This window comes from Scylla paramamosain, chromosome 8, assembly GCF_035594125.1.
Source record: "Scylla paramamosain isolate STU-SP2022 chromosome 8, ASM3559412v1, whole genome shotgun sequence".
Taxonomy (NCBI): domain Eukaryota; kingdom Metazoa; phylum Arthropoda; class Malacostraca; order Decapoda; family Portunidae; genus Scylla; species Scylla paramamosain.
This window is the reverse complement of record NC_087158.1, coordinates 532501-545000: the sequence shown is the minus strand read 5'-3', so window position 1 is coordinate 545000 and position 12500 is coordinate 532501. Positions and strand designations below refer to the sequence as shown.

Sequence of the window (12500 nt, the reverse complement as noted above, 5' to 3'; positions counted from 1 at the left end):
GGAGTTGCCTCGGACCTGCAGGCTGACCAGTGGAGGAATCTCTCCCTCACTCTCTTCCTGCAGGCCTGGGACATCATCATCCAGGCCATCATCAGCCTCACCCAAGCCCATCCTGGAGTGAGCACTGAAGGGATCACTCTGCCTCCTCCTCGCTCCGTCCATGTCAAAGGTGCCAAGCATGTCGTCCTCGGCTTGTGAATGCAAGTTGGCCTAAAACAGCAATGTTGATGCATTGAACACTCAGTGTGGCATGCCCACACATAACAAGTTTGTGTATCACTGGCTAGTCCAGGATTTTCAATGAGTCACTTGTATATGCACACATCACACCTACGCTATACATCTCTTACACCCACAAATAACACTAAAAGCAAAATAGATGAACCATTACACAATGTCAATATGTCTTTCATCAGTCTCATCCTCTCAAGGGGTCATCAGACCACTGCTCTCATCCACCCCAAGAGTTATCAGAGCACTGCAGATCTAAGTGCAAGCAATTCATTTGATTTATCCTTTCTTTGTGTATTGTTGATTTAAGCAAGTTTTACAAAAATTAAGTGTGTACAGTCCTATCTATCTTTAACTAATACCACCTCCTAAGAACCCTCCCAGGGTGCAGTTACAACTGAGGAGTTTCCATTGATGCCTGTCCCTGCACCCCCTCCTTGCATGATCTAAGCCTTTCATTCTCCTCCCTCCTTTCTCTCACTGCCTCTAGCACTCTGTCCTCACACATCACAGGTCATCCTCTCACACCCACTGCATCCTCCACACTCCAATACACTCTCTTAATCACTGGCTGAGATGATCCAACCTGCATGTTCGAGATGAGTCTCATAACAGTCTGCCGGTCTTGGCGTGCACGGTAGGTCAGGGCCTGGAGAGCTGCCTGCTGCTGCTTGGTGTAAGACTGGATGTTGGCTTCCACTTGTGACTGAGCTTTCTTGAGGAACCTTGTCATCTGTGAAGCACAGGCAGGCATCAGTCTAACACTTAGCAAACGGTCATAATCATCACAATATTTTTTGATGTAACTAACCAGGTGTGTGAATGATGTGTGTATGAGTGTGTGGTGCTTTGTTTGGACCACCCCACTTGGGATTGCTGGTCTGGTATATAGATAGACGGACCACCCCACTTGGGATTGCTGGCCTGTTATATAGATAGACAGGCAGATGGAACTCTTTTAGTGCATGATGATATAGCCAAGAAAGGATAACAAAGGGAAAGTTTTCTCTTCTTTTTAAAATTTCAAAGAAGATGTTCCAAGCTATACACCATTCTCCTTTACTATACCCTTTTATCAAACACAGGTGACAGGTAACGGGGCTAAACTCTAGTGTGCTGTGCAAGACTCCTTTAATAAAAGTAAACACACATCCTACCACAATGCACAGACTCTTTAATAAAACACATATTTGATAACCTTCCAACTTTAGATTATTTCAAAAGGCTTCACATCCTGTCTAGCAATGACATCATTCCAAACTTTTGTCTTATTCACACAAGAACAGCAGCAATATCTTAAGTTGCTCCTACATCTGGTCAAGCAGGAATGTTTTGTTGATGGAGAGGTAAGGCTCAGTACCTGCTGCTGAATGTCACTGAGAGCTGCATCAGTCTCTGGAGATCTGTCACCAGGGAACTCTGTAGGGGAGAGTGGTGGTGGAGACTGGCTGTCCAGGGCTGAGGGTAACACTAGGTTGAACACGGGAGAGTAACCATCACACTTCTGTAGCATCTGGATCTTGTTGGCATCACTCTGTGTCATGAAGGCATTCACTAATAGTGACATTAATTTAATATTGTTAGATCACCTTAATGTCACTTGGCTCATTTAGAAAATGCAAGTCCTGATATTAACAGATGCACATAACTTCTAGACAGATAGGAGTAAAAAAAATAAGGATTAGGATTCAGACAGCAGAAATTAAATAATAATTCATGAACAACTATAATGAATCAGATTGTCTCTTATCTTCTTTGTGAAGTGTCATATTGGTACAAATATGAGAAATGTCTGAATTTTATCTGTCTCTATTTATATAAGTAAGTTCCCCTCCTCTCTCTCTCTCTCTCTGCAGTCTGGCCAGCACTCAACATCCCCACTCTCCACACTCACAATAAGCAGAGTGCTGGCGGCTACATCTCCACCAATGCCCCGTATGGCATGCGTCAGGAGGTGGCAGTTGAGGCACTCGAGGACGGTCCAGCCACCCACCCTGCAGCGCCGCACCAGGAACCTCTGTCCCTCAGTTATGCCACCCAGGCCTAGGGTGACAGGACAAGCTCCCTGCACAATGATATAAGACTTGGAGATCATCTAAGCATAATTCACCCATCCTTCTCTTCAATCTATTTCCTCCATGGACACACCATAGATCTCAGGCCAGCCTTGCACTCAAATGATATCCATTGGAACCTAACTCTATGTGGAGCACTTGAAGGGGAGGAGGAAGGTAATCACTGTGCCTTCCCATAAAGGTAAAGGCAGCAAGAACAAGTGTAATAACAAGTGAAACAGGCTACCTCCATCTGTAGTGACATTAGCATGGTATGTACACAGTATGTGAGGAAGGCCAGCTCAGAGTGTATGTTGGGACAAGTAAAGTGATGGGCTGTGAGAGGATATAGAGGTGCATGATTTTAGTAAAGCTTAGATTGGACTTGCAATGTCAGAGTGTAATCTTACCATATATTTATAGAGGAATATAAATGTGCCAGTATCTCTGCAAGTCCTTGTTATTCTCCCATCACCACATTTACTCTAAAAATTCTTCTCCAATATTCAGTATCTATTTCAAATTTTACAGTTTTATCCAATATAGTCTTTAAATTGTGTGGTTCTAATTTCACATCTGTCTTTGTCCAGTTTTTCCAACAGATGATGTACAAGCCTTACCTCTATCATGTCTTCTATACCACAATCTATATTCTTCTATCATTCAAACATCTTTCCTTTCACAACACATGCCAGTCCTCCACACAGTGTGCCAGGCACTGTGTGCCTACCTTGAGGAAGAAGGGGTGTTGTCGCTCTGAAGGGCTGAGGTTGGGAATTCCGGCCACAAGGGATTCAGGAGACTCCTGCACATGCAGACGGATATTTAAACAACTGCATGCTAACTGCACCATCGTCGTTCTGTAACACCACAACAAAGTCAATAAGGAAACAGGTCAAGACTGTTTTAAATTTATATATCTCACACCAAAAGTTATAAAATTCTCTCATCCATAGTCTGTCTTATTTCATCTCTCACAATGTACTGATTTCCATTTCTATTGCCATCACACGATCCTGTAGTAATGCTAAAATAACAGGATCGCACCACTATTACAGTCTCCAACTCCTGCAGCTTCTTCCAAAGTTAGCAAAAGTTAACATTCAACAACATAAACTAAGATAATCTCTGAATGAGGAAAATGTTAAAATATTTAGGACTTAGCTTGAGAGTTGCTACAACCATTGAAATATTAAGCTTTCAATCTTAATGATGTTTTTAATTATTTCCTTCACTTGTACATATCTCAAAGTGTTACATATTTGTACCTAATGCTATTTACCCAAAACCGTAAACAGCATTATTAAATATATTTTGTGTTAATACTCATGAGTTTGTCAAATCAGTAAATCTGTCAAGCCATCTCTGGCAAGCAGTGATGGGGTTTTATATTATCTCGGCACAGGAGTTCCAGGAATAGTCTCCTAACATGCCAGTAGGTGTAACCCTGCTGCTCTCTGGTGTGCTGCTCACTGATGTACTACTTATCTATCCAGTCATCCTCACCTCCGTTTGCCTTAGTCTATGAGTACCGTCCAGCAGCCCTCGGCTTTCTTCTCTCGCTGTGTTTGTGGGTGCGGGCAGCCCACCATGCAAGAGCATTACACTTCAGACACAGGCCTTGCACAGGTGCCTCTTAGATCTAAGAGAGAATGCTTCTTAAACAAGGTCCCCAGCCAAAAGATTAAGTAATCATAACAAAATGTAATTAGAAATAAAGATCAAGGGCCTAACTGGTAGCATGTGTGTGAGTGCCTAATGCTAATGTGAATGTTTGTAGGAACAGGTGTTGAGTATAATTTGAGCCAACACAGCGCAGGGCAGGGTGGAAGAGACACCACACCAATCAAGTTCCACAACTGGGTAACCATTGATTTGTAATCAGATCTGCTGCTTAAGATAAGGTTTTTCAGATGCTGCAATGCCACTATCATCACTGTTTCAAACTAATATTCAATGTCACTTCATGGCACCTCACCACACCACACAGTTCAATGCGCCTTGCTTGCCAGTGCCTGTGCTTTCTGAGTTACTCCCCTGACCTTCACTTTCAGCACCAAACATTACTGACAGTCTCCTTGCTAACCTACAGCCACCACCAGGGCTCATTGGTGCTTGTGTCAAACTCACTAAAATAAAGTGCTTCCAATAACAATAACAGTCAATCGCTAAAAATACGTAAGGAACGTAAGTATTCTGTAAGAAGGTCGAACTTGAGAGCAACATATCAAGTAATTATTTAAATATCCTATGCATCACGACAAACACTCTGGCGGCCAGAGTAATCTAATCTGTGCGTCTTGAGGTTGTAAATGAAACTTGCAACACACACACAGACACACACACACACACACACACAAGGGTCACGTCTGTCTGTGTGTGTGTGTGTGTGTTGTAGCACGTCAACACTTCACTGCACTCCTGTGTTGGGTGAGTGACACAACACAGCACGTACACACCTCACGTCTGAAGGAGGAAGTGGTGACTGAGAGTGATGAGTGTGTTTGCTCCCAGGATGATAAGACGCAACACAACCACCGCCACCACGGCCTTGACTCCCCATCCCCCCTTGTCTTGCCTTGGCCTCAACTGTTGCAACATTCACCGCACCTCCACACACCACACAACATTCCCTGCAGCACACCCTGCCCTGCCCTTCCCTGCCTCACCTGGCCACACCTTCCGTCTCCCACCGCCGCCGCCCTCTCCAGTGGCCTCTCTACTACAACTTTTACTACCACACACACTACCACTCTACACATTACATCAATGGTCCCTGCCTGGCTGTTCTGCCCTTGTGACCTTATTATTATCGTATTCAAAAGTTATATTAATCCAGTTATTTGTTATTTATTTGTAGTGGATATACGGAAAATTCATTGGTTTACTGAAGTGCCTTTAGTTAATTTGCTTGTTTTTTTCTTATATTTGGTAGAAATGATGCGTATTTGGCAGTTCAGAGTGGAGGAGGCGCGTCTGTAAAGGGTAATTCCCCAGCAGCAGCGCCCTTGCCTGCCTGGACCCTGTGACCTTCCAATTGTGTGTGTGTGTGTGTGTGTGTGTGTATGTGTGTGTGCAGTGCCGCACGTTTATCGTGGAAATTATATGATCCAACCCGCGCCTCTGTCTCTCGCTGCATAACGAATGGCTTTGCTTGAATGGCAGTCATCTGGTTATTTCACCTGGTGAGGCATGATCCTCCCAAGTGTGCAGTCAGTACTAAACAAAAGAAGGTTGGCCATAAATGAGTCATCAAGAGGTTTGGCCCGGGGAAATAACTCACATTCCGGAGATGGAAGCAGTTTTATCCTATTACATGTAGCTACAAGAATGATCGACTGGTTGAATGCATCTGCCAGTACCTATGTGTACATGAACTCACTAACCCACAGCTTTACACTTGCAAGGACTGTAATTAATCGTTACGAGCGAACAAAGCGATGGTGCTTACCCTGTAATATGCAGGTGAGATAATTAGGTGTTCACTGTCTTACGCAAGGCTATGTAATCGGGAAAGAAAACACCCATGAGACTATAACTACCAAATCTCTGGGAGCTGAGAAGACTCTTTTTGAGGGAATAAAGCGGCAGTGCTTACTCTCTAATATGACTTTTAGATAATTAGTTGTTCCTTGTCTTATCTCGCGATGCTATGCAAAAAAAAAAAAAAAAAAAAAAAAGGGACGGATGTAGATTGGTAGTCTTTGTGGCCTTTGAGAATAGTCTTATGGTAGTTACATACCTAATTAGGTGGTAGCTGTCTTATACGATGTCATGCAATCGAAAAAAAAAAAAAACGTGAGAATGTAGCTAGGTAGCTTCTGTAGCCTTATAAGCGAAGACAAAGGCGGTGCTTGCTCTCTAATACACTGGCTAGATAATTAGGTGTTCCCAGGCCATGTAAAGATAAAACACGTATGAGAATGTAGCTAGCTAATCATCTCTGTGGCCTTTGTACTTTATGAGGGAACAAACCACTGGTGTTTGCTCGCTAATACGCCGGTTAGATAATTTGATGTCCCTTGTCTTATGCGAGGCCATGTAATAGAAAAAAAAAAAAAAACAAGAGAATGTTACTAATCAGTCTTTTTGGGCTTGAAAATAGTCCTTATGAACGAACAAAAGGACGGCGCTTGCTCTCGAATATGACTTAGATAATTAAGTGTTCCCAGTCCTGTTATATGCAATGCCACTCGCATTGACAGCTCGGCCCGTCCCTCTCAGTGCCTGCAACATGTAGGGCGTTGCAAATAGCTTATCTTTTCACAAACCAGCTCACCTTTGAACCAGTTACTGCGGTGGAAGAAAGGATAGCAGCATAACATAAACCTAACAGCCGAAAGGTGTGAATTGTTTTTGATGATCCCTTCCTTAAGTCACCCTCCGCCCTTCATATGAAGCTTTTACCTTCCGATAAGTTAGTCCACCACGGATGACAAGAGGCGGGGGACTGAGTGGAGGAAGGCACGCACTCGCTATCTATATACGAGTGTTATATAGGTCGACACTCCCACACGAGGCGGCATAGACAAAGCACCACGCACTCATGCACACATCAGTCACCTTCCTCCATTGTATAACTATATTCTAAACTCTGGATGGATTCCCTTGATGTATTTGTTCAAGTTTGTTCAATTTTAACATTATGACCAAATGTAATCCACCTTATAATTAACACTGGTAGGCAACACAATATTCCATGAACTTAAAACAGACTTTATTAACATCAATTATTCCGAGTCTATAATTCCTTGACTTAACGAGCTAGTTTTGGTAGTTTTACATTACATCACAATCAATGTCGGGGCCTCCATACCACAGCCATTCCCTGCTATAAAAAAGGTGCATGCGTACTCCAGTCATCCCTCACACACCTGTACAGACTTTACTCATGCACGACACCTTCACCTTGACACACTCTTACAAGGACCGTATATTATATGTTACTATTATGCATCATACTGGTCAAGCTAGGCGATTTTTTTAAGAACGTCTCTTTTAAGCTCAAACTTGTGAATGAGAGAGAGAGAGAGAGAGAGAGAGAGAGAGAGAGAGAGAGAGAGAGAGAGAGAGAGAGAGAGAGAGAGAGAGAGAGAGAGAGAGAGAGAGATTTACATGTGTACTTGGCTGTATCATTCTTACAAGAAATATGTCACAATGGATTATCAGATTCAAGTACAATAAACCTCACAAAGAGTGGACTACAACAGAATGGCATGACAGCAAGTTTCTAATAAGAGGACCTGAAATATAGACTACATTATAGACTCAGAGTACAAATAGTGTTGCTCCCTCAGTACACTCCTGCCCTCCCTTAAGCTCGACATGTCCACCACCCACACAGACTGAACCAGTCATGTGTCTGGAGCCACCCAGTGAAAAGCAAGTCTCTCTGGTGCTTTTGGCTTACAAGTTACACAAAAAAGAAAGAGAAAGAAATAAGAAAGAGATCAGGGATTGTGGTGCTCCTTAGTTGTCCATTAGTAACAGTCAGAAGTCTGTTAACATCCCACCTGATAACCTGACAAGTGAGGGATTCTAAGATCATGGAGGGAAGACATAAGGTGCAGCAGAAGTGAATATGGAAGTACTTGAATTGACCAGGGCTGTATGAAGAAAGACACAGCAACAGCAGCTCAAGGGCATTCAAGTCTTGGCTGATTCCCTGCACAGAGTTGGCATGCAGAGTGAGGTTCATCAGGTTATGAAGATGAACATAATGACAGAACTTTGAGGACACTCCTAAAATACTCTTTTTAAGTTTTCATGTGTGTAATTCATATGTCTGTGTAAATACTGTAAGGCAAATAGCAGAGAAAAAGATACTGGTTTTCATGGGGTGGCTCCTGAAGTATGTACAATTTATATGCTCATCCTTTCAAGATTATATCTTTACACATTAGAGGTGCTGTGGAGGAAGCACAGTACTGGTGCAGGTGATGCCACACACAGCCACCACTGCACACCATACAAAATCACTTCCTCCTAAACTATTAATTAATAACAGAGAAAAATGTCTGGCAGCCCTTGACCACAATGACTAAGTTAACCAAAGCCAAACACACACTTGGGTGTACTCAGCAACACTGCATTCCAGCAGTTGTGGGCACACAGAGGTGACTTTGAGGGAAACTGGTGGTGGTGGTGGTGGTGGTGGTGGTGTTAGATGTGGTGGCTATTTGTTGGGGAAGGCAATATAAATATAGTCATATACACACAAAAATATATGTATAAAAAAATCTTAAACATGGATTACCACCATAAGGTCAAATTCATTAATGGATAACAGCTTTTTACAAATAAAAAATACAGCATCAATAATCTTCAAGAAATGTGAAGTGTGCAAAATAATGTAAGTGAAGTATGGATGAATGTTCTGCACTGTACCACATGCAATCTTGATGGTAACTGTCTTGCATGTTCTACCCTCCATCCATACCATGTGCCATCCTTATATTTGCTATCTGTCTTCTATGTTCTAGTCAAGGATGGTGCTAGGCTGGGGATCCACTCACTTTTTTCTTTCTTTTTTCATATTTTCCATGTGGTGGCCAGGATATCAAGATTCACAGGAGTAGCAGTGACTTGCTCCAAGAGACAGCTGAGTATGTGTGGCTAAGTGGCATGAGGCAGAGGTGAGGAGCACTCTGAGGTGTCTGGATGGTGTGGCAGCCTTGTCTTGGTTATGTGCATATCCTCATAATGTTCTCTTGACATAAACTCCTCGGCTGTCTGAACAATGGAGGAATTCCCAGCACCCTACTCATGGTGGTCAAGATGTGAGTAGCTGTGGTGTGAGGTGATGGCTGGCATGGCAAATATTGGCTTTGGTTCTGGAGGATTGGGGTGTCACAGTCCAACCGCTCATTTCAAATACTGCGTGTCTTTGATACATAAGTCTCTGCTGCTAGGTGAGCCTGGTGTGGTCGTCTTATCAAGCGTTGGCTGCTGCCCTGTGGCTTCCTGTTATGTCCGTCCCATGGGGGAGGTCTAAGGAGCAAGCATCAGATATAGATGGGTAGATGTGATATACTTGTTATGGTACATGCAGACCATTATACTGTAGACAACCAAGTATGTGATTTATACAGCAAAACGTACCACCATATCTCAAACTCTTGACTACTTTCATGTCTATATACACCCATGACTATGTAAGGAACCAAATATCTTTTCTTGAAAATAATAATAAAAATAGATCATTAATTATGGAATAGAATGAGTCAAGAGCAACTTGCTACACGTTACCATCAACAGAAATGGTCACAGTTAAAAGAAATATAACAACTTCTATATTTCCTGTGAATACTACACCAATAACAATATATGAACCATTATGCCAGACACTGCAACACATGGACAATAAAACTACATCATTCATGACACCAAACAAGAGCTTACTATATATCTGTAAGAAGCAAAAATCAACAATCACCACTGTTGGGGTGTGTCCACATTGCTTACAAAACTATGCTGAGGGAAAAGACAAAGTTCTTCATTACCATTTAACCTGTACTTTTTTCCTAAACAGGCATTTTTCATCAGTTATCCATGAAATTTCCTGAATAAGTATTGTTATGATGCAGTGAGTGAAGGGCATCACTCCTCTCCTAAACACAGCCATCTCACTCACTTAGGGACTTGTCAACCTGCTCTCTTCTCTACTCTTCTCCTAAATGTACAGAGTCAACTTGCTCTCCCCTTCACTCTTCCTAGCAGCACACAGCCACCTCACTAACTTGAAAACACAGACATAACATTGCTGTGCTACTAAGTAAAAGAAGTAATTGTTCCCCCAGCAGCTCACCACTACTCAGCACACTCTGGAGTTTCTCTGTTGCTTGCTGTTCCCCTGCCCTGCCACTCACACCCTCACATCAGACCTTCCCACAACTAAGTGAGAGAAAGAATAGAAGTGCATGCATAAGATGTATATTCTAAGTTAAGTGTCTGACAAAACAATTGTGCATGGTGAAGGAAGGAAGGAAGGGCTACTGGTGTCAACTCAAGAAGAGCAGCAACTACTCAGAAATTAGGTAGTGCTGCATTTGTGATATAATGAACTGCAAATGGCGCTTCCTTATGAGCTGACCAAAATGGACACACACACACACACACACACACACACACACACACACACACACAGTCTTAACACTCACATGTCTTGCACACCTCATAATACACCCTGCTCCAGGAGATCTGCCAGCAGGTTGAGCACTCGCTCCTCCCTGCCTGGGGTGCCGAGGGCGATGTCCACGCTGCCCACCACCACTAGTGCCGCCATGGCTTGTGCTGCCCGGAAGTCTCCCTCCAGGTCCTGCTTGGTGTACTTGAGTGCCTTACTCTCAATGCCAAACTTGGACAGCCGGGCCATGAAGGCATCCCAGTAGGCAGTCAGCAGCTCCGAGCCATGCTTCCGCCTCTCAGCTGGCTCCAGGGAGGTGGTGAGGAGCAGGGCCACATCGATGGCTGGCCGCCCATACATCACCATCTGCCAGTCAATGATACAGCAGCGGGCAGCAGCGTCCTCCACCTCTTTGAAGAGCAGGTTGTTGCACCAGAAGTCGCAGTGCACCAGCGTGTTGAGCTTGTCTGAGGGGGCCAGCACCTCCCGCAGCACCTGGGCCGCCCGTGGGCCGGAGTAGCGAGTCAAGCCCTCCCGCACCTGTGCCTGGTCCTTGCGGGACTCCAGGAATTTGAGAAGGAGAGGCAACCCACGCTCCACCAGACAGTTGAAGGACTCCACAGCCTGGTCCACTGACAGTAGGTAAGGGAACTCCTCCTGCAGGTTCTTGCCTTCCTTGAGCTGCAGGGCCACTGTGGCAGCATGGAAGTTGGCCAATGTCACCAGAGCAGCACGCGTCTGTGCAGACGTCATGCCATCAGTCAGCTCCGGCACCTTGTAGCCGTGCTGGCACATGTCGTCCAGCACCAGGATGGATTCGGCAGCCTCCTTGTGCTTGGCAAAGTACAGGTCTGGGGTCCAGCTGCTCTCCAGGTCCTCCTCTGTTAGGTACTTGCGCTCCACTGCCTCCACTGCTGGTTTGATCTGTCAGGAGGGAACACTCCACTGAGGGACAATGAACAACAGGAAAACATGACAACATACTTGAAGGACTACTGATGCTCAATCTATTTAGCTCCAAACAGACATGTTAGTAGTTGGAATAGATTAGCATCAAGAAATGAGACAAGGAACATCCATCATGATTCTGAGATTAAGTATGTAAGGTGGGTAAAGGACAACATGGAAACAATATAGTATACACTTGACTCTAATCTTGCAACAAAGCAATCACACACACACACACACACACACACACACACACACACACACACACACACACACAAAGAGATGGATGTAAACTTCAAAAGAAACATAATCTGACAATAAGAAACAAATCTGCTAAGGTAGAAAAAAAATTATATATATATATATATATATATATATATATATATATATATATATATATATATATATATATATATATATATATATATATATATATATATATATATATATATATATATATATATATATATATATATATATATATATATATATATATATATATATATATATATATATATATATATATATATATATATATATATATATATATATATATATATATATATATATATATATATATATATATATATATATATATATATATATATATATATATATATATATATATATATATATATATATATATATATATATATATAACGTTAACAAGCCTGACACCACCTCCACATGACCACCCTGCTGCAGCCTGACCTCCCACACAACACTCTCCCAAGACTCACCTCCTGGTAGAACTTAATCTCCCGGAGGTCGAAGAGTGACTCAATGACGAAAGCTCGGTTGAAGGGATCTTGTGGGAGCAGCTTGGCCAGGAGGTGGGCGTGGTAGGGGCGGCCGGCAGCTGTGTAGGTGACACCCAGGGCAAGCTGCTCTGACAGGTACCCCTCCCGCTCATCATTGGCTGGCTTCACGCTCCACTCCCCGAGCTGCAAAGCATGAGTGCGTTAGTGCCATCAATGTCACAAGGCCACGCTACATGTATCCCTCTCAGGCTCTCACTCATCCTATCAGTGCTTCACAAGGCCACAAGGTACAGGCAACCCTCCTATTCATCCTTAGCTGGCTTCACGTTCCTCTTCCCAGGCTGTGCGTGTGTTAATTCCATCTGCTTCACGAGGCCACAC

The 12500-nt window shown here is 43.3% G+C and overlaps 2 protein-coding genes across 3 annotated transcripts in view; both read right to left on the bottom strand.

The window, feature by feature from the left end:
- Positions 1 to 4905, bottom strand: part of LOC135102637 (uncharacterized) — a 6737-nt gene extending 1832 nt beyond the window's left edge. Inside the window, exons 1-6 of the mRNA XM_064007923.1 lie at positions 4745 to 4905; positions 3016 to 3145; positions 2126 to 2296; positions 1592 to 1765; positions 818 to 964; positions 1 to 210 (exon numbers count right to left, since the gene is read on the bottom strand). The exon at positions 1 to 210 is cut by the window's left edge and continues 36 nt beyond it. Of these exons, the coding sequence (XP_063863993.1) occupies positions 1 to 210; positions 818 to 964; positions 1592 to 1765; positions 2126 to 2296; positions 3016 to 3145; positions 4745 to 4848 (936 nt within the window). The 5' untranslated portion in view covers positions 4849 to 4905. The remainder of the gene's footprint in view (positions 211 to 817; positions 965 to 1591; positions 1766 to 2125; positions 2297 to 3015; positions 3146 to 4744) is intronic.
- Positions 4906 to 7309: 2404 nt separating this feature from the next.
- LOC135102638 (uncharacterized) overlaps positions 7310 to 12500 on the bottom strand; it is a 42869-nt gene continuing 37678 nt past the window's right edge. Inside the window, exons 3-5 of one of the 2 annotated variants that reach the window (XM_064007926.1) lie at positions 12099 to 12302; positions 10458 to 11334; positions 7310 to 9275 (exon numbers count right to left, since the gene is read on the bottom strand). In XM_064007926.1, the coding sequence (XP_063863996.1) occupies positions 10459 to 11334; positions 12099 to 12302 (1080 nt within the window). In that variant the 3' untranslated portion in view covers positions 7310 to 9275; position 10458. Of the gene's footprint in view, positions 9276 to 10444; positions 11335 to 12098; positions 12303 to 12500 lie in introns of both variants that reach the window. The other variant, XM_064007925.1, reaches the window with a different exon arrangement.